This window comes from Mustela lutreola, chromosome 12 (genome assembly GCF_030435805.1).
Source record: "Mustela lutreola isolate mMusLut2 chromosome 12, mMusLut2.pri, whole genome shotgun sequence".
Classification (NCBI taxonomy): Eukaryota; Metazoa; Chordata; class Mammalia; order Carnivora; family Mustelidae; genus Mustela; species Mustela lutreola.
This window is the reverse complement of record NC_081301.1, coordinates 60,038,780-60,062,135: the sequence shown is the minus strand read 5'-3', so window position 1 is coordinate 60,062,135 and position 23,356 is coordinate 60,038,780. Positions and strand designations below refer to the sequence as shown.

At 35.3% G+C, this 23,356-nt stretch overlaps 1 protein-coding gene across 40 annotated transcripts in view; it reads right to left on the bottom strand.

Moving 5' to 3' along the window:
• The window catches only part of PTPRD (protein tyrosine phosphatase receptor type D), a 2,315,363-nt gene that overhangs the window by 127,213 nt on the left and 2,164,794 nt on the right, over nt 1-23,356 (bottom strand). For 32 of the 40 annotated variants that reach the window (XM_059143037.1, XM_059143036.1, XM_059143035.1 and 29 more), the window contains 3 exons: nt 16,561-16,651; nt 11,187-11,396; nt 6,257-6,417 (listed from right to left, as the gene is read on the bottom strand). In XM_059143037.1, the coding sequence (XP_058999020.1) occupies nt 6,257-6,417; nt 11,187-11,396; nt 16,561-16,651 (462 nt within the window). The remainder of the gene's footprint in view (nt 1-6,256; nt 6,418-11,186; nt 11,397-16,560; nt 16,652-23,356) is intronic. The other 8 variants (XM_059143042.1, XM_059143043.1, XM_059143052.1 and 5 more) reach the window with 1 other exon arrangement.

Genomic DNA, 23,356 nt, shown 5'->3' with positions numbered 1-23,356 from the left:
AAAAGAAAAAGAAAGGCTAAATGTTAGTTGGCCAGTAGTAACAAGAGTAACTATGACAACCAAGATTTAAGAAACACTGCTCACCAGCAGGGACACATTAACTAACACACATTGGGAAATGACAGTGTATCAAAACTTTAACGGTCTCTAATTATGAATTAAATGGAGGACATGAGGGTACATAACTAACTAAAACATTTTTTGTGCGTATGTTAATGTCACATTCACTTTTATTCATCAACCTACATAATATCGCCACAATTAATTATTTCCCAGAAAGTGTTTGATGATAGAGATATAATATGCTTTTTATAAGACATGCTATGAGGAAACTACTAATGTACTTAATGGGAATACAACATAATTCCATATAAGAAATTTGTTCATCTAAAACAAAATCTTCAATTAAGAGATATGTTATTCCTTATAAAATATAAATATTATATAAAATATCTGCAAATTGCATTGAACTGCACAAAATATGTGCACAATGGTATAATACACTATGAGGTAATAAAGTGGCAAAAATAATTTCTCCAAACTCCTTTTGACAAGTATGGTTATCATAATTCTTTTTTCCAATAGAAGATCAAATACATTTTCAGTTTTGGAAAAAGAAATACTCATCACTATAAATCTACAGAGCATGACCCATCTATATTGCTGGGCTAATCCTGAAAGTCTTTTATTACCAGCCACGGACATGACAGATATTTTCCTAGTCAAAGAGGTGCTGCTGTCTGTGAATACATTTAGCTCATGCTCATGTGATAATATGTGCATTGTTAAATAACTATGTTCTTTATGCAGAGAATAAAACTTTTACCTGAAAAATTAATCTAAATAATCTCCATGGTGAGGTGAATTGCCAAATATTTGGAGCATTCTCAAATCCAAAACAGAGATACTAAGTCTACCTTAATGCTAATGAAATATATACTTGAGTGGCTAAAGAATCTGGATTTAAGGTCTATCTCCTTTCAAAAATACAAAATCCACATTTAAATTGTACAGACACACACATACAAAGTGAATAATGAAATCAATATCAAACACACTGGTTAATTCTTTGTATTCTTCATTTTAAAATGATTTACCTAGTGCCCCAGGTTTTAAAAATCATATATATATGTTTCTAAGTTGTTCATTTTTTTGTTTTTTGTTTGATGTTGTTGCTGTTGTTTTGTTTTTGTTTTTAAGGAGGCTTTGTGCCCAACATAGAGCCCAACACGGGGCTTGAACTCATGAACATGAGATCGAAACTTGAGCTGAGATTAAGTTGGATGCTTTATTGACTGAGCCACCTAGGAATCACTAGCTTGCTCATTTCTAATCCAGGAGATATTTAATGAGTCAGTTGTAGGAGAATCTATTTCTTTGCATGGAAGAGAATTTCTTAGTGAATTATCAATTTAGTATATTAAAAGGCTGAGTATTCTGGTGAACAAATGCATAGTTGGTGTGTGATTTACTCCTTCCACAGAAATGTCAGACCCACCACACACATGGGTATATATTTGGTGCAAGTATCTAAGTTTGAAGGCTTTAGGAACATATGAATTTAAATTATAGGCTGAGGGTTTTATTATAGCTCTTGCCAGTCAACATGAAGGTGTATTGTATGATGGAGTAAACAAGCAGAGGGGAGGGAGTTTGGACTTTGTTGATACTATCCAATTGATATAAGTTTGATTACTCATTAACCCTCTATGCCATGCAATCTACTAGGCATAAGGGATAACAGGAAATGACAGAGTCCCTGACATACAATTTAGTGGGGTCAAGAAAGACAAGGATATGAGCAAGTCCAGTAATGTGATGGTTCTGTGACATCCATAAACAGAAAGTGCTCTGAAGAATATAGACGAGGGAACACCCTTAGGGGAGCCTGAACAGGTAAAGGGAACAAGGCAAGAGGGAGGCACCCAGAAAGACTTTTTAATAGGTGGCATCTTAGATTACTTCTAAAGGATGTTTCAGAGTTGGCCAGGCCAAGAAAAGAGGATGGGGAGTCAGAGGAAAGGCATTTCAGGTATATAGAAGGATCTACTCAAAGGCCAGAAGGCAGAATCAATCAGCATTGTCCAGTGTGGTTGGACATGGCAATATACTTCTCCATAGCATCTCAAAATGTCCTGATCTGAATTTATTTCTTGATGACATCTTGGAAATATGCATAAAGTTGGCACACAATGAGAAGACTAGTAAGGCACAGTCCACAGGAAGTGGCTAATGATGGAACTGGGGGAAAGCTTCAAAAGCTGAAGTCTGTGTTTTCATCCCATCTATACCATGGCTTTCATACATGAACATCTACAGGTGGACATGGGAATTATTCACTCTTTCCACAATATCTATTTAAGTTTGACTATTACTTTTTAAAGATGTTAATTTTGTTTAAATAGTGCCTTAGATCCTTCTGAACTGCTAGTCCATATTTTCTTTTCTTCCATAGTACATAATAAATACTTCTCATCCATCTTGAAATTCATTCCCATAAAGTCAGGCTAATGTTTTATTTTCTAAATATATTCTATATAAATAATTCCTGGACCATGCTAGAACTAATGACTAAAAAGCCTTACACATGGAACAAGTATACTCAATAGATGGATATCTAAGTGTTCATTTGTTTTATGGTTTCTTTTATTTTCCCTTTTGTGGGGTGGATAAATGGAGAACAAACTGGAGTCATATTTTAAAAACATATATACACTGGAAGCATAAATGTTATATCAATAATTCTATTATTTAGGTTTTTATGTTGTCAGATTAAAGAATATTATTATTTTTTTTTCCAGTCAGTCATCATGCCCATTTTTATTTTGTGTGAACACAGATAGGATCATACATATCAATGTGTTTTACTACTTTAATAGTTACTGGTTATGTTAGTTATAGTTATGACATAAAGAATTGTTTTCAGTTTTGAAAATATTATTAAATGTATTTTTTTTTGTCTTTTGACTTTTTTAAAAATTTTTTATTTTTTTATAAACATATATTTTTATCCCCAGGGGTACTGGTCTGTGAATCACCAGGTTTACACAAAGAACATTATTATTAAAAAGGTTCAATTATCTAGTCTACATACTTACTTCATAAACGAGGAAACTGAGGCCCAGAATGTTAACGTGAATTTCTACCCCAATTAGTTACCTAGTCACAGAGCTAGGACTCAGGTTCCCTGATTCCCTGATCAGTGTTTTTCTAATCCTTCCTACCATCTAATCTCTATAATTCACATTTTGAAAGTTTGTGTACATCATATATAGAGAATAAATTTAAAAAATCACAGGGCAAGAGAATTCATTACACTAAAGACCTACCAAATATATTTTAATTTTCTTATGGTTCAGCAGGAATTTCAGGGTTCTTATAAAGCCTCAGTTGATGTTTTGTCACTGATTATCAATGTATTATAGGCTTACAAATTACTAGATTAAAACTAAAGTCATATAAATATAATGCCAGATAAAAGAGTGTACTAGTTTCACATCAATATTCTTAACAGGAATAAGTCTTGTCTCCTCACACAGATCTATAAAATATGCTTTTTTATATGAATAACCCATCCACAGCTCTAGACCTACTCCTATGGCAAGTAGTTTAGTAAGCACATGTGTGTGACAAATGGTATTATCAAGATAATGTGAGTTAATAATATTTAATAACAATAATAATAATGATATATTCAATTCTGAGTCATTACTGATGGCCTATGTATAAACTGAAAGACACCTAAAAAGAGGAATGAAGTATTTATTATATAATTAACTTTGCTCAGAATCTAAGCTATAAAAGACACTATTCATTGCCTACAGAAGATTTCCTCTTGAACTGCATCATGATAATCAAGAAGGACATTGTTGGGTCTACTTGAATTTCAAGTCAGGAATGTTCTTTACTGCTGAAGCAAGCATTTCTATTTCAGAAACGCTTCATGGGCCTTCAGATGGTTGGCTAAATATACTTAGCATTCGAGGATGTGTGCATTTCCCAACAATTGCATTAGACCATGCTTACATATGCACACACTAAAATGCAACTCTATTTTAACAGAGTCATAAAATCTTTAAATGTGATGCTTTTTTTGAAGGATTAGAAAAAACATATAACCGAGTTGAATTTTTCCTCAAGCACATGCACATCAGGCAAGGAACACTAAGTTATAAATCTTTAAAAAATTATCAAGGTTATAATCTTATTTCTTCACATTTACATAACTCACAAATGCCACACGCATCTCTGTAAAGTGACATGACTTAATGATAGCCAGATATAGCCAAATGAAACACAACTTAAAAAATACAACAAGCATTTTGTTCATTTTGGAAAATCACAAAATGTCACGTGCCATGGTCTAGAAATGTAACCATCCACAAGCACTTTCTCATCTTACTCCCACAGCAGGATTTGGCCATCTAAATATATATCACAGAAAACAAAGATAATTCTACTTTTAGTCTTTTATTTTTATATTCTTTTCTGGTCATGAGTGTAGCATATAAACAGCACAGGATATCAGCTCCTGCTTGGACCCACTCAGAATTTGTTATTGTTCTGGGGCATGTAGGCACCTTGTACTTCCTGCCCACAAGAGACACAACTCAATACACACTGATATAATATGCGGATGGGGAGATTGAAACCATCGTCTAAGAGAGAGTTTGGCCTTAAATTACTTGCTTTTTCAGCCATCTTATCGTGTGGATAACTGAGTGATGACAGTGATCAGAAAAAAAAAATGATAGATATTTCTTTTCCTTCTTCCTAAGTCTAAAATAGGAGAGACAATTTAATAGGTTATGGTTATGAACTTCCTTCTTTTATTTTTCTTCTCTTTCAATCCTCTCTTTACATTGAAATAAAATGGAACACAGCCTGTTAAGAGAAAGTTTTGTAAAGGACAAGTGTCTTAAAGGATATTTTTTTAAGTTGAGAAGTGGTTATAAAATAAAAAAGACTATTTTAGGAACATAAGAAGAACATGCTTAACAAAAGAATATAGGTAGAAATAATTAATATAAACCCAGTGAAGGGAGCTAGATAAATAAGAAAAAGAGATAATGAAAACAAGATTATCAGATGAAGCATGTCAGTAAGAATCAAAACAAAGACATTCTCATCTGATTTTGAAAGTCAAGTTTATGGGGGAGGGGGCTATTTCACAGTACAGGGAAGATATCATCTTCACAGTAGCATACTGAAAGATGACATCCTACAAAGAAAAATGGTTATCAATTTATTATAAGCTTAAAAATTACTATATTAAAACTAGATTAAAGTTTCATAAAAATAAAATTTGGATTGGAAGAAAAGAAAAAAGTGATATAAAGGGAGATAATTTAGAATTTAGCCATTCTACACATTTAAGAGAATTTATTATATATGTTAATTTTTATAATTTTATATATTTAAGATCATATACTTTGTAAGTCAGAAAGGATTTAGGGAAAGAATTACTAATGTACCCTTTCCAACTGACTGGGTCTAGGGGAGAAATCTAGCTTACTCTAAATAAGGCAGAAATGTAACTGATAAAGTGTGGAAGATCAGAAAACATGGTGGTACATGTGGATGATCTGCATCAAATGGATCCAAAATGGATCCAAATCCATTTAATTTGGATCAAAACTTGGGAGTATAAAGGTCTAGGTTTGTGGTTTTAGTTTTTTAAAGGAAAACGGTACCTTATATTCCTTCTTGGACTCAAATAGAATTCACTATTGGAATAAAGATTATAGAAAGAGAAAGATTAAAAAAAATTCTCTTCACATTTTTCCTTCCTTTATCTTCAAATTTTAGTTATTTTCAATGTTTTGAGAAATAGCTACAGGAAAAAAAAATCTTAGCTCATGCACTCATTAAACATGTGGAATGGGAATAAATGTGTAGGTTTGTAATAGCATTTCTTAAACTATGTTGAAATTGAGCAATTAATCATCTAAAGCTTTCAGATGCAAGTTTGGAATTATCTGCTTATGAATGTACTCATTTCTTGCAAAGTGCCATGCAAAGTGCTCCTAATGCATAAAGTAGCTCATAAAACCAAGGATCCATGAATGCTGGTCAAGAAAGTCTATACCACACTTGAATGGGATTTGAAACAGCACAATTTTACATTTCATTCTAATCCAATGGAAACATTTTCCAATGGTTGTGGAGACTACACCGAAGTACTTCATTAATAGTAACCACATAATGACCATAGAAGGATTACCAAGACTACAATAGAAACATTGGGCAAACCTACCTTTTATAAAGAAGGATAGCAATGACAATGCAGATGATAAAGACCACCGCAAGGACAGGACCTACAACCCAGATCAAGCCTTCTTCTTCATCTGTGATTGGCTGTGGATCCAGATCCATTGACACAACAGGGTCAGAGTAGGGACTGGTTGCATACATCTTCTGAGGAAAAACAGAGTCTGTATTACTTATAAACTAATGGTTTTCTCAAGTATATCTATACCATTAGAAGAAGCAAAAATTCAGAACTTAGTGGATGCGATGTTAAGTGTATGAAACAATGTCAGTGAGAAAGGAGGGGAGGGAAAAGGATGAGAGAAGAAATGGGAGAAAAGGGAGGAAGGAGGAAAAGGTAAAGAGCTTTTGCAATGTAAATTTCCTTGTACAGTGAAATATTTTCTAATAAATCATTTTTGATGGTATAAATTACTCTGCAGAACATTTTCTTTGGGATCTATATATGACATATTAAATGGTCTTATGAAGTGTAAATGAAAACAGTTAACCATTTACAAAATGTTCAATGAGCATTTACATTGTGCCAAGGTGTTACATGTTATGTGAAAATCAACAGAAATATTATAGTTTCAGCCCTAACGACATTATCAGCCAGTTAAGGAGAACAAATTTAAAAAGTAAATCTTTATAGAAAAAATGTCAGTATTGGGGGAAGGGGAAATGGAGACATGTAGGTCAAAGGGTACAAAACATCAGTTATAAGAATTTCTGAGGATCTAATGTACTTCATGGTGACTATAGTTAATAACACAGTATTATATATTCAGAAATTGCTGAGAGTAGATGTTAAGTATTTTTCAGCACACACGCGCACACACACACACACACACACAAAGAGTTAACTATGTGAGCAGATGGATAGGTTGATGATCTTGATCTCGGTAACCATTCCACAATGTACACTGTACATCAAATCATCATGTTGTACACTTTAAATACATAATTGTATTTGTTAATTTTCCCTAAATGAATTTGGGAAAAATATATAGTTACTTGGTGAAGGAATGGACTGAGTACTATAACATTTTTTTTTTTTATAACATCCTATGTCTCATTTCAGGCTTAGTATAGTATTCTCTTGACTCTGTCCCCCCATATAAGATCCCTAGACTTTCTTTCTCCAATAGAGACCAATCCACACCTATGTGCTGCCCCACCTGTCCTGCCACTAGCTCCTCATCTCTTCTTACTCCAGCACTACCACTTGCTCTGCTTTCTCATTTGCTAAATCAAATTATCATTATTCATTCCCTTCCAGATATCTTTTCCAGATTTTCCCTAGAAGATTGAGCCTTATTTGAAACTCCTCCACTGATTCTCCTACTTCTTTCTTTATTCAACTGGTCGCATTCTAATCTTGCCAACTGATCATGACCACCTCCGAATCCACCTGTGTTGGAATTTGTAAGTTTTATTTTCTGCTACTCATGTTCTCCCTTCTCTGCCAAGATCATCCTTACCTTTAACTACCAGCTTCGATGCAGATTACTTCCTGATTAATGTTCCCAAAGTCAGAAACTTTGCTAAGTCCCAGACCTTCATTTCCAATTACTACTAGAGATTCTTACATCTACCTGAAAGTTAAGAATTGCATGTACCATTTCCCAACTTCCTGGATAGATCTTCCTTTCAACTTGCTAATTTGTCTCATCCTCTCAATACCTAGGAATGAAAAACTACTGAATTTATTCTGCCAATGACCCTCAGGTCACTCTACACTCTTCCCAGTCTCATGGGTACCACTTTTCTTCAGGACCTCATTCTTGCCCACCCAGAGCATACCAAGAGTTTCTTTTTTCCTCTACCAGTCTCTACTGCTGCTAGAGTTATTATCCTAAACTGTAGCTATAAAACCTTCAGGAGGCTCTCTGGTGATTCCTAAATAAGCCATAGACATTCTAGCATGGATTTTAAGGGCCTCTATGATTTTGTTTTAACCTTCTGTATCACACACAACATTTTTCAGCATAGTGAGCTTCTCCCTACTATTCCCTACATGCTCAATTCTCTCTCTTTAACTCTTTCACAAGTTCCTCAACATTTAGCTCCTGTAATCTGACTGATCTCCAAGGCCCCACTGAAATACTGCCTCCAGGGAAGCTATCGCTCCATAACTGGAAATAATCAATCATTTCACAAAATACAGGTAAAAATAATTTTGAAAATTTCAGGTAGTCCTTTATTTCTTTTTTTTAAGGATTTTATTTTATTTTTAATAAACATTTTTCTAGATTTATTAAACAATAAATACATATTATAAAACAATTGGAGAATACAAGTTTAGATGTCCTTTATTTCTTTTTTAACGGTATTCATCAAACTCTATTTTCCTTTTGTATGTGTGCATACACCTTATTTCCTTTAATGAAACTATAAACTCCAGGAAAGTAGGGATTTATATACTGTTTGTGTTTGTACACTTAAATAGCTAGCACAGAGGTTTGCACTTAATGGGTTCCCAGTAAATCTTCAGCAAATAACATGTTCATATTTTCAAATGGCTGATCTTATCAAGACATGGAGAATATTCTCATTTCTCCATGAAATATGAAGTATATCTATTTTTTCATACACATTTAAAGAATTAATTTAGGGCATAGATTCTGAATTTAAGTGCAGCAAGCTTAATGGTCAATCTGGAGGGCATATACCCCCCTAAATGTTTGTTTTCTATTCTTCTATCCCACTTTCTCCATTGTACTTAGGAAAGAGACTGACTACATTTCCAGATTTGCTAATGTGTCAAAAGATAAAAATTCAGTACATTTCCATCCTTCTCAGAAGCAGCTAAAAAAAGGATATGTACAGTGTAAGGACTTGGCAAAGACACTAAATATCCAAGAAACAGGATTCTTTATATAAGCATAATTGTTTGTTTTGGTTTATGCTTTCCCCTTTCTATCTTGTAGGTCACACTCAAACTGTTTGGCAGACAAAAGTAAACAAAACTCTGTGATTTGAAATTCTTTACCAAGGGTCTTTGAGATAATCATTTTGGTCAACCAAGATACAAATCTAGGCAGAGGTTTTCCCAAAGCACACAGACTTTCATCCCCAATCAGGAAATAGAAACATGTGAAAATGAAGAGAAAACAAAACCAAACCATAAAATGATACTAGCCTCATGAAAATTAAAACTTGTTCAAAGCATGGGGGTGATAGCCTTTGGTCTTTCTAAATCAGTCCTCCGATACTCTTAATATGAAGCAGTAATTTACTAGGAAAAACTCACATCTTTGAGGGGGGTGATATTTTCTATGAAAATTCTCAGCCTAGCCTGGGAGTGGTTAGGTGCTTAACTATTTTTCATAAAACCTTGATGGCATGACTACCAACATTATACTAGTTAGATACAAGTTTTCTCTGTAAACTAGGTGCTAGCCTGAAAACCGCACATAAAGAACACTGCTGAGAAAGCTGATGTAGGAAAGGAACAATTCAGATAATTTATTTGGAAAAAGTCCAAATTGCATAATTAATGAGACAGTGAAATGACATACTAAGGGATGGGGTAGACTCTTCATCACTGGTTATATATCTAAACACTAGGAACATCTGGGAGAATTCAAACCAGAGTCTCTGACAGTGGTACCATCAGCCCGCACTGTCCGCTGAGGCTTCTCTTTGCTGAATTCTCTGATCTGCCTCAATGGTCTGAATGTGCTTTCTGAAACGTCTTAGAGCTATGCAAAGAAAATTAGTTCAAATATCTAAAAGCCATTAAAAAGAAAAAAGAAAAAGATGATTTCTAACATTCTATTCCCTTGATGTTCTGACTTAAAACCTTCAACTAAAAAGAGAAAGCATATCCGTGCATTAAAATTCCAGGGAGCCTGTCACTTTGTTTTCAAATGACATTCTGTGCACAAAGGTAAACCAGGCATAAAGGCTGCCTTTATGTTTTGATTTTCCACGGGGGAATTCCTTCAGTCATTTGAAGAGAAGCCCCAACTGTATATGCTAACACCTGAGGTGAAGAAATCTTTGATACATCTCAGGCTTCCTCTATACGGGAAGTGACTGGCCCAATCGAGCTGCCACGCCTGTCAGTTTTAGGCGCCTATTAGAAAGATATTAGAATATGTATATTAAATGTTAATGTGAACTGCCACTTCCAAATCCACCCCCCCCTTCCCAGCTACAATTTCTCTTCCTCCCTCTCTCTTTCTCCCTCTCTCTCCTTTTTAACAGTACAGCAGCTGAAGCATAAAATGACATAAGAGCAAGATGAATTACATAAAAGGAGACAACTCATTATTTAGAGTACCTTAGGAATTCTCTGTTTTATTGAATTATTTTCTAACATTCTTGGCTTTTCACTGATAAAGCCATTGGCAAATTGCTATAATTAAAGAAGCTGACTGTGCTTGCCTTTTTCCTAGATAGACCTTCCTATGAATCTGGGTAGAAAATGTGGGCTCGCTGGCAGCTGCAGGAGAATAAAACACAATCACCCTCAATCAGTATTTTTGAATACCTGGAAATACACTATGTTTAATTTCAGAACTTGATAGTTCCTATTGCAATCAAATGAACTTCTCTGAGAACATTTTTAAAGGACGACGAAGGAGATTTTGAGCAGTGATGGGTATCACCCTCTTTTCCTTATGTGTCACATTGATGGTTTCAAGAACAATATCCTAATAATTTGACACTTCAGAAGCCATAAAGTCCACCTAAATTCCATGTCATTAGAGACATGGCCTTGTTTATTATGAAATCTCAAGCAGCTTACTCAGCAGTATTTAAAGAGTAGTTGCTCCATTTAAGTTAATGATAGCTCATGAGAAATAACTAGGAGTTCATGAGAAATAATTAGGGTGAATATATCTACATATTCTCCCTCAATAGCCATATTCTGGTGAAATAAGGAAGAATACCAAAGGAAAGAGATGCCAGAACAATTAACTTACAGACTCTGCGTGTTCCATCACTGCTAACACAAAGAAGACATATTCTTGACCACTTTGGAGTTGCTTGTTTGTAAATCCACCATAATGTTTGTCATCCCCCAGGGTGAACTCAGTAGGAAGAACATCAAAGTGAGCAGCAATATATGGCTTTAATTCAACTTCTCTCCCATATCGGATGCTTCTGCGTTTCCTAGATATCTCTTTAAGCAGCTTAAGGGAAAAAAGTGGGAAACAGAAAAAGAAATGTAAACAACAATAACCCAACTTAATGACTATTTAATGGGAGAAATTAATTCAGGCCTGGGAACAGCTCAAATACAATTTGTACACATTTCATGTACCATGTCAGCATCACTAAATCTCAGTTCTATATTTCAAATGCTTGTCTTGCTGTTAAAGTAAGGTGTTAGACTGCTCTTGCAAGGTCCAGGCTAAAACACAGGACGATTAGACCCTTCCTTCAATGGTAGTTCATATGATTGTCTACTCTAATGAAATCTTCTCAAAGGGCAAGAGTGCATTATAACCTAAATAAAAAGTCAGCTTGATTCACAAAAGCCTGCCATGCAGGCTTTATTACTGCTACTTATCAAACAAATAGTAACCTCATTTGAAGCCATCAGTTATGATCAATTTGGGGAGAGGTTAGAGGCTTTTTAGTAATGAGATCATTTATACAATACAAATTCCCTCAAATTACCAGAAATAGAATCCAATGACCAAGTTTTAATTGAAACTTATTTTAAATAGACATTGTCACTCATTTAATAATTTGTGGCTTGACTTGGTTTCTTAGCTCCTTAAATAACCTTTTTGTTTATTCCTCCCATTTATAGTCACATTAACTTTTCTGGAGCTGATAGTTCCTTGGAGACGTTGAATTTTCTTCCCAGGTGAAAGAGGCAGGGTAGATAAACATTAAGTTTAATATTACCCTGAAGAAAACAAACATACACATGTACACAAAAATCCTTCATGTATCTTTAAAAGAAAAAGGTAGAACTTATGTTTCAATATTCCTGTTTGGCCTTCACCTTTTTCATTAGAAAGTTATATTAGTGGTATTTCATGATAAATGATTTCAAAGTAATGTTGAAGTTAGCTTTGTCTTCTTCCCTTAAATATATTGGTATTTCACAAGGCGTAACCAGGGAAAAGGTTTACAGCAGTCCATGATACCTTTTTTTTTTTTTTTTTGAAAATTGTCTTTGACTCAATAAATAAAGTTAAGGTACTAATGGGAACATTATGGTGAAATTATTTGCTACTCTTGTTATATAAGTGGAATCACAGATCAAAAACCAAAGGAGTGATATTTGCTTAGCTCCCAAGGCCAGGCTTCTGTGATAATGGCTGCAGAGTCTACATACAGCAAACGTTAAATCCTTATGTTGGGAACCTGATGGCATACTATACAGGATTATAAATGCATTCAGCTGGCCAAATGCAAATCAAACATGTGAACACTCTTTGGGTTATACAGGTCATCTGTGCCCACATTGTTTTGAATTCAATTTATAATGCTCTAATATTTTCTTTAATTTTGAGTTTATTGATGCAATGAAAATTACATGAACTATAACATGTTATTTTTTAAAAATTCTGATACAAAATATTTAACAGTATATTGGAAAAGTCATTATGAATATTATTATTGATATGTAGTAAACAATGAGTCATTACTTTAAGGATAAATGTACTACAGATGAGCTGAACAGCTTTTTGAAGTTGGTTAAATCAGAAATATTTACCATCAGTTGTTTATGTTACTATGTTCCCCTCTTCCACTTCACTGATCAAACCCTACCTTGATTTTATCCATATTTCACACGTATGCAACTGTCATAATTCATCCACATCACTGTCATCCCCACAAGTACCTTTTTGCTAAGGTTTCTTTAGAAAACTTAGAGGAAGTACCTTAGAATAAAATATTTGGATTTTTTGGTGCTCCTTAGATGTAATGTGGCCATTCCTTAAGGTCAAACCTGGAATATCAACTCTGCCCCTATAGGTTGCTCTAATTTCTGCAGGATGCTTTCTGTGTTATACTTTACATTGGTCAAGCATGCTTAGATGACACCAAAGCTACCCAGTATGTTGAAGTTACAAATACAAATGACCACATCATTTAGCAGCAAGCCTTTGAAGTAAAGGCAACAAAAAGCTTATGATATAGTATAAGACCTGCCCTGAATTAAATATAACTAATATTTTCTGAGTCATTCTGTCCAAAATTCAGTTTGACTATGAACGTCTGCTCTGCCCAGTCTGACCTTGACAACAGAAGTTCCAGTGCATGAATTTATTATGTGGAGATTATCTCCAGACAAAGGATGAATGAGCTCAGAAGATAATATTGAGAGTAACTCTGTTTAGGAAGCCTCTTTCCATTTTTTATGGGCCTAGATGTGAAGCATACATGTGGAAATCCCCTTAGGCCACCATTATATTCGATGATATAGTTTAAATGATTTGAATTATAGGTCTTTCTAAAAAATCACTTGGTCAAATTCATTTAAGAAAGAAACACTGCTTTGTCAAGGCTGGCAGTACCAAGCTAAAGATAAAATTACAACAATGCTTTTATTAGCCATGATAGGGGGAAAAATGTCTGTAGGGATCAGAAACTGGATGAGTAAGCATAAAGTGAGGCCATAGCCTAGTTTCATTTGTTCCCCTACACAATAGCTACAAAATGTATTGGAGGTAATTCCAAAAGATATATCAAGGGCTTTAGTTTTTTATCAGAAATAATTTTCATTTTCCAGTCAATGCATATCTTATTTCTTCCACCATTAATTCTACAATGTGGTCTCAATTATATTGGTAAGAAAAGTGGGAAACAACCCATCCTGACCCCAAAATTTTGAATTAATAAATGTTCTTTATCAAACTATTATACAGATTAATGCACCACAACTTGTGGGATGATTAAAATGGCCCTTTGTTATGGGAATCAGCAGCACAGACCCATAGAATTTAATTGCAGGAAAGTTCAATGTCATATAGCTCTATACTTTAATCCATTAGCATTGCCGTGCATTTTGGAGGTTAAAACCTGGCTATAAAAAAGAATCAGCTTCCTATTGCTAGCAAATGGTTCTACTTCTAGGAAAAGGTTATTATTTAAAAGTATTTGACATCATTTTTGGATTGGATCTTACTTCTTTGGTAACTCGTTTTTTGCTTTTTCTTTTTTTTTTTTTAAGATTTTATTTATTTATTTGACAGACAAAGATCACAAATATGCAGAGAGGGAGGCAGAGAGAGAGAGAGCGAAGCAGGCTCCCTGCTGAGTAGGGAGCACCATGGGGCGTGGGGGGGTTGGGGGGAGTATGACACAGGACTGAATCCCAGGACACTGAGATCATGACCTGAGCCAAAGGCAGAGGCTTAACCCACTGAGCCACCCAGGCGCTCTGTTTCTTGCTTTTAACATGAGGAAAGATTCATAGATTCTACAAGTTACCTTTACATTTAAATTCAGTAATTTATTCAAGAGCTGATTAAAATAGTAAGTAATATCAATCTCAAAATTAACTGATTAGTCAGTTTCAAGTAAAAGCATGCCTTACTTCGAAATTTTACAAAAGGATCACATATAAAGAGGGAACATGATATGATGAGCACTGGGGGATATACTCAACTAATAAATCACTGACTATCAAAAACTAATTGAATTTAAATTTAAAAGGGGGGGGGGTACCTGGGTAGCTCAGTTGGTTAAATGGCTGCCTTCAGCTCAGGTTAAATGGCTGGAGTCCCAGGATCAAACCCCACTTTGGGCTCCCTGCTCAGTGGGGAGTCTGCTTCGCCCTCTGCCCTTCCTCCTACCCCTTCTCTCTCTCTCTCTCTCTCTCTCTTTCTCTCACTCATTCTCTGTCCCTCTATTAGAGAGATAAAAATCTTTAAAAAAAATTCTCAAAAGATCAGTTGACATTTCACATTCAGATGGGAGATTACTATTCCTCTAACATAGGAATGATTTTGTTCATATTGTTCAAATGATTTTGTTCCTGCTTTATTAACAGAAAAAATTATAACATAAATTAATTGACATTATTGAAATTTTATCCCAAATTATACCCCTCCAATGCTTATGTAATCATAAAATACTGAAATAAAAACATAATTCTAACCTTGAACTCCTCTCCCCTTATGAACTCAATCAAGTTTAACTCAGATAAATGAAGTGGGTGAAGATGAACCATGTGTCTAGAGAGGGTGTATGTCTGCCGAAAGAAGCTAACAGCCCTCATATATAAGATCACAGTCTCCGTAGTGCAGACATGGATGAAATAAACATCTCTTCCCTGTACGGCAGCTAAGGAATTTCTACTTTCTCTTGCTGTGTTTGCACTAATTTAAGGTGGAGAAAATACTTGGATACAACAAGTTGGGCTATAAGATGTAGCTTGGGTTATATGTCCCCAAATAAAAATCTCATATGTCCCCAAATGGGGACCTTTTAATTTGCTTTCTGAAGTGATTCAAACCAGCATCATGTTAAAATAGCAAAGTTTCTCCTGTATTTGACTGAACCACAGCCATTAACTTGCTTGGACCTTTGGGGATATGGCTTAACATTTCTGATCAGTTTTCCCATCTAAATAAAATATATAATACATAGGGCTTATTCTTCCTACTATGTATTAATTTGCAAAAAAACTTATTTTTTTGCAAAAAGAGTATTAATTAAAATGCACCTACTATTGTTGTAAGATTTCAGAAATTAAAATCATACTATTTAGTGTGTGCTCTGGTTTTTGTTCTATATTTCTTTCTTGGCTCAGAATTGGGAATGTGTTTCTTTTCTTTCTTTTTTTTTTTTTTTTTTTTTTTTGTCCCTGAGGTTGAATGCATATTTGATTCTGAAATACCACAAAATATAGAATAAGGCAAACATGCTAATCAGTGTAATTCTGTGAGAAACTGGTCAAGAACGCATAGCAGGTCAGATGTTGAATTCTGGTGCAAATCGCGATTTAGCACTTGTAACAGCTTCAGCTAAAACTACACTAATGAAGCAGACCTTGGAGTTCATAACAATGATGATTAAGTCTTTGCTCACAATTCACTTCAACTTCCACACCTTGCATCATGTCTTACAAGAGGCAAGGGGCAAAATATTAAAACCAGCAAAGATTAGACCTGTTGTAAGATTTACTGCAGCTAAATGTCTTTTAATTAAAGCAAAAAGTTATTTGTTGGGATCCCTAGAGGTTACCAGCTCCATAGCACTGAATCATCCAATAGCTGACCAGCCAGCCATAAGTCAGCACCTGGATTAGACTTCCTTCCATACAGAGGAAGAGTATGTTTAATAAATTAAGTAACTAATGAAAGACATAGCCAACAAACACATAGTTACCTCATCTAACTCCATCTCATCTGGACTCTCCCATGGCTTGATAAATTTCCCACGAGATTTCTTCAAAGGCACAATTATTATGTAGTAACCTCTGCACAAGAATGGACAGACAAAAATAAGGTCAGATCAAAGGAAAAAGAATATGGATATGTCCTTAAATCTTCCACAGACCAGTGATTGAGAATGAAGGCAAATTATGGATACGGAGTGACTTGCCCATTAATGAGGAATAGCCACCTGTTTGTTCAATTTTAAAAATAACATGGGTAGACCATTATGTGTGACCTCAAAGATTTTGTATGGTTAATACCACCATGGTTGACTGCTCTTTATTAGGTATCGTAAACAGAGCAGAAACAGTTTGTTAAGACCCTGGTGCTGGGCACATACAAGTTTAGTACACTGAAATCCAACATTACCAGCTACCAAACCAAGTATTTTCTGTGACATCAATTTATAAGTATTTGTTTTTTAAAGAAACGGCATAGTAAAAATTACTCTTAGCTCATACAAATGTCCAGATGATGACAATGATTTCATTTATATACTCCCAAAATACTTTTTATTTGAATAAGAAATTAAATACATAAAATTATCTATAATTTCATAACAGTTATATAATAATATAATTGTTTTCTACCCATCAAGTTGCAAACCTCAAGATAAATACTGCAGAAATTTGGAGACAACCACTATCTGAGGGCCTTCAAAATAGATCTCAAAAAATGAATGTATAAGAAGAGCAAAAGTAATTGAATACTCTCATTAAGAACAGTCAACCAAAATTTTACTAAGTATAAAGGTACCTATTCACAAGTAGATATAGGCTATTTGAAAAATGGTTTTGCAATTTCCACAAACTGCATATCCTGCTCTTGTATTCATGGTTTGTAACTCTGCCTGATCTTTGGTAGTAACTATATAAGAACTCTAAACATAGGTGTATAATGGCTACCACATCAATTGCTTCCTCTCAGGAATTATATTAAATGTATACTATATTATACTATATTAATTAAAAATAATATATTAAATGTATAATATCATTTTGCTCTCTGAAAAACTGTATAAGGACAGTAAACAAAAAGGCAAATCCAGAGAAATTAAATTATGACCCGATATATATATATATCTTAACCTTGGCAATAGTCTGGCTCTTTTTTTGTTTCATTACTCTGTATTATAAAATACTTTTAAAACTCCATTATTTTGTGGAGACTTGTAAAAATGAACATATACACATATGTGCACACACACTTTTAGAAAAGAAGAAAGGGAAGAGAAGAGACCACAGGATGGACAGCACCAACCTTGCACTGAGTTATATCACAGAGACAAGTAGCACATACAGGAAGGCCTCTTTCTACTCCCATCAAAACAAAACCTGCAATAAACTCAGTAAAACCCTGTGATAAAGGACTCAGTTTCCATAAGCAGAGTCTAGAGCTGCACTGTCCAATATGGTAGCCACTAGCCAGACATGTGGCTCATCTGAACTGAAATGTGTTCACAGTATTAAAGACATTGGATTTTTAAAACTATGTATGAAAAGTAAATGTAAGCTATCCCGGCAATAAATTTTTAATAGTGACCATATGCTAAATGATAATATTATAGATATATTATGTAAAAATAGGCTGTTAAAACTAACTTTACCTATTTCTTTGTCCTTTTTGCTATAGTCACTAAAAAATCTAAGGTTTCACATGTTGCTTTCATGATATTGAACAGTGTTATTTTAGAGTATTTTGGTGAAGAATGTGGCATCTGGAGATACATCTGGCCCACAATTTGAAGCTCTGTCACTAATTTGCTGTATGATCTTGGGCAGATCATTTAACATCCCTTAATCTCAGTTGTACGCTATGAAAAATGAAAGCACAGTGTGTGACAAGTCACGCCAAACTGATTGAAGCTACTATTGTTAGTACTGACCATCATCGTGGGAGAAATGCACCTGAACTACGTTTTTCAAGTAGGACTCAGTGACATTCCCTGAGATGCAAGTTCAGGGGCTTGTGAAACATTTTTTTCTCCCTAATCAAGAATTCAGGTCAAACCAGACAACTATACTAGAACATTCTCTCCATGGTGCCGTCTGAGCAACTAATCAACAGACTCCCAGAATCACATCACCGACCCAATCATTTTCTTTCCCACCAATAATCATGATGATCAAGGAGGGTAAGAAGGAAGAGTTGGGGTGTGTGCGAGAGAGGCCAGTATCTTTTACTTCATAATCCAGAGTAAGCTTCCTCCTCTTCCTACCCTCCTACCACCTGAAGGATTTGTCAAACAAGTCCATCATGTTAAATGAGCCTGGAGAAGAATGACAGGGGCTGCAACTGAGCACACAACATAATACTGCAGATGTACTTGATAAACACACTCATCAGGGAACCACCTGCTTTTCACTACCAATTGCATTAAATGAGGACTGCTTCTCTCCACCTAAAGTAATGATACTACACATTATCAAGAGCTCCCATTGTCCTCTTTTTGAATCTTGGAAATCAAGGTTAAGATGATGAATTCTATTAATTTTTCTTCTTTTTTTTTTTTTTTTTTTAAAGATTTTATTAATTTATTTGACAGAGAGAAAGATCACAAGTAGGCGGAGAGTCAGACAGAGAGAGAGGAGGAAGCAGGCTCCCGCTGAGCAAAGAGCCCGATGCGGGGCTCGATCCCAGGACACTGAGATCATGACCTGAGCCGAAGGCAGCGGCTTAATCCACTGAGCCACCCAGGCGCCCCTTAATTTTTCTTCTGCTTTCATACTTGAGTTGCTATTCTTGTACAGAAAAAAAATAAAAATCCATTATTTTCTTCTGTACTCTCTAACTGTTCATTTAACTTGTGGCTGGGATAAGAATTGAACAGCCTTCCCCATAGCAAGTAATTAACAGTGTAGCTGGATGTGCATGGCTTTTCTGTCTCCTGATGTCCAAAGCATTCATCTAGAGCAGTCAAAGTAAAGCCGCATCAAAGCAGCTCTCGCATTGAAAAAAATGTCGCATGAGGAATTTGGAACCGCATATTATAAGACAGTCCAGCCTGGAACTATATCCACACATTTCAGCCATGTTCTCTGCAACCATGGCTTTTCAAAAACCCAAATTGTTGCCTTTTCTGAAACTTAGTTTTCCCCTGACAACCCTGCTTCCCTCACAGCTTTTAATGTGGGTCTGTGTATTCATGCCCCTCCCCCACCCAGCCAACCTCAGATGGAGGGCCTCGGGTTTCCCTCCTGGCTCACTGTTGCTTCTTTCAGGTATTTTTCCCTCCCCCCTTAACCTAAAAACATAAAGCAAGCCAATAAACAAGTGCCTCTTTTTCTGAAGTTCATACATTTCAACTATATTATTATTATATTATCATGATCTTCTCTCACTGATTTTTGCCATTTACAAAGCTCTTCAGAAACCCCCTTTTTCTTTCCTTCCTTCTTTCTTTCCTTCCTTCTCTCTCTCTCTCTCTCTCTCTCTCTCTCTCCTCTTCCCTCTTTTCCCCCCACCAGAGTCAGTGGTCTTCCTTTTCTCCCAAACTCTGCCATCATCCTTGGTAATTTCAAGCTCCAAAGAGCACCATGCATTACCCAAGGCTCTTAGATCTTTGATTCTTCTCTGCTAGAGCCCACATCTCCCACTCTACATTACCTAAAATCTGTAATTGCCCTTCTCTGTGCCTGAAGCCAAGGAGCTGCATAGGGCTTGAGAAATTATGTACAGGGAACAATGATTTTGTAAATTCATATTCAGCAACTTCGGGCCTTCAATGCTGCCTGGCCATCCCACCACAACTTCTTCAGTTACTCATCCTTCCATTCTGTACAAGTTTTTCAGACTCTCTCCCCTGGTCATAAACCTTAGACATCTTTACCTCCCCACTGGGAGAAAATAAAAACACTCAGACTAGAACTCTTTCATCTTCCACCTACCAAACTATAAGTTTACTTGCATCTATATGTAACCATAGCCTGTCCTTTGGGTACAGTTGAGGGGCTGGCTCTATTCATGAAGGCCAATCACTTTCTTGAATTGGTTGCCATCATCAGCTCTCTGAGGAAGTTGACTATGCGTCATTACCCCCCACCCATCTATTTCAACTTCTCCCTCCCCTTTGAATTCTATTAGTTTCCAACCCTGTATAAATACCTAACATTTAAAAAATGAACAAACCACATCCCACTCGTCATCTTTCTTGGTCTATTCTACTTACTACCCGAATTCTGGGGAGACCTGTGTTTCTTGCTGTTCTCCATTACCTCATCTTCCTCTGACTTTCCAGTCAACAATATTCTAGCTTCTACCTCATTAGTCCACCTCACTGCCCTTGCCAGCGTCCTAAGTGACTTTGATAGGACTGTACCAAAGAAGAGTTTTGACCTTTGTCTTATGTGATCTCTTAGCAGAATTTGAAAATGTTAATGAGACCCTCCATTAAACATTCTCAGCCATTTCTCTGTACCCAATTCTCCTGGTTTTCCACTTAACATTTCTTACCACATTAACCTTATTTCTTTAACAGAATCTATTACCTACTACCTTACTATTAAATGGGAGAATCCCTGAAGATCAGGCCAAGGACTTCTCTTTATTCCCTCTTCTTCCTACACAGTCTCATTCTAGCTCAGGGTATCAGTTATCACCTAGATGCAAATTATCTTCAGATTCATATCTTCATTCCAGAATGCTCTCTCTGAACTCTAGAGGTTTATCTAATTCCAACTCCATATCTTCAGGTCTATGTCACAAAACCTCTTTAAATTTACTGTGGTTAAAACAAAACTAAGGATATGCCTCCAAAATAAGTCTTCCACCATTGTACCATGATCCATTTGCTATAAAACTAGGTGTTATCACTGACGATTTGCTTTAACTCTTTCCCTCTCTCATATCCAAAGCGTCACCAAGTCCTATTACTTCCAAACTCTATCCATAGTCCATTTGCTTCTTCCTATCCCTGCAGCCACCACTTCTGCCTCTTTCCATGTATCATACTACCTTTGTCCTCTGACTTTCTCTCATCTTTGAACTTAACTGCCTCTAGTCCAATCTCTGAAATTTTCATTTTGCAATAGACAATTGATTGTATCCTTTCCAGTTTAAAAACATTTCAGTGGACTTAGTAGAAAGGCCACAAAGTCTCATAAGACTCAGCAGAATCTTGCCTGACTCCATCTCTCCATGCCCTTTGAACTCTGATAGGCTTTCAGTTTCTTGAATTTATTTACTTTGGTCTATTCTGTCATTAAACCCTTAATCATCCTGTTCCATTTGCCTAGAACCTTCTGTCACTTTCACAAGTCCAAAGTTAACTCCTCTCTTCCGTAAAATAACAACTCACTTTTTACTTTCCAATTGAAGCCTTTCCTGACCTCTCTGATTAGTTCCATTTCCCCCATTATATGGTCTTAATTAGTCCATAATTTTTATAGTATGTAAGACATATTTAGAAATTATTGCTTAAGCAAATGTACATATAAATTCCCTGGATTTTTTTTTTTTTTTAAATCTCTGCTGTTTTATCACTGAGTTCTTTTTCCATTGAAAAGTGGAAGTGGGTGGCTTATGTGGCTTTTGAGAACATGTATGTCCCCTAAATCAAGCAGTCAAAACATTGGGATCCCTTCTCTCTGATAAATTTCTTTTTTTTTTATATTTAATTAATTCATTTACTTCAGAGAGAGAGCATGAAGGGGTAAGGGTCAGAAGGAGAAGCAGACCCCCTGCTGAACAGAGAGGCTGAGGTGGGACTCATCTCTAGGACTCCAGGATCATGACTTGAAGAGAAGGCAATATCTTAACCAACTCAGCCACCCAGGCACCCTCCTATAACTTTCAACTCTCAATCTCAATCCAGCATTTTCTCCTTTCTTCAAACCAGCAGTCATGTGACCAAATACTGTTTATAGAAAATATACTTCTTTTTTCAAAAGTTCTTTTCTTTACAAGTATAGTAATGATTCTTATTCTAATATCATGGGAGAATAAGGGGGAAAAAAAGATGACACAGACATGAAAAGTGAAATGGGGAGCTAAGATGTACTCTACAAATTGAAACCAACCAAATTACATGAACTGAAAGAACTTGCTTGAAATAGAAAAAAAATGTTTTGGGGTATAGATCAGCTTTATATGGATAAAATTAAAGTTTACACTATGCTTTGCCTATCTGACTCAAGCTTGAAGTTAAGCTCAAAATACATTTTTTGAAATAGACTATTAAATTAATAGAAAAATAAATAACTTCAGAATCAATATATCTGCAAATGCTCTGACTACTTATAAAGTAAGCTATGTTTTCCCAGTATATTAGATTTAATTAGATAGGTTAAATCTAACCTTCAGAGTTTTAATTATATTAAGTAAAGTTTTACTAATTTTATTTAATATGTTATCACCAAGGGGGACCCAGCTCCATATAATTATTTGGGAAGGCGAGCTCCAGTGTTTGTAGTGGTCCCTCTTCAAATTCAGCCAGGCTTTTTGTATTAGCAGAATGTATTAGCATTTTCAAACTCATTATATAACTAGGAGGTCAAAATCTGTCTCAGAATTTAATGATGAATGTCATTCCTTGCATAACTTCATATTTTATATATACGTATATATATTTGCTATGATCATTTAGGTATATATTTTTTTAATCAAATTAATTTACCATAGAAAACCCAAAGCAGGTTGAATGATCTTTCCAGTCTCTATGTTTAAATTAAGGTTTTCAATCTTTTTGGCTATGTGTTGTCGGACAAGTGAAAATTACTTAATTGCTTCAAGCCTCATTTTCCTTTTTT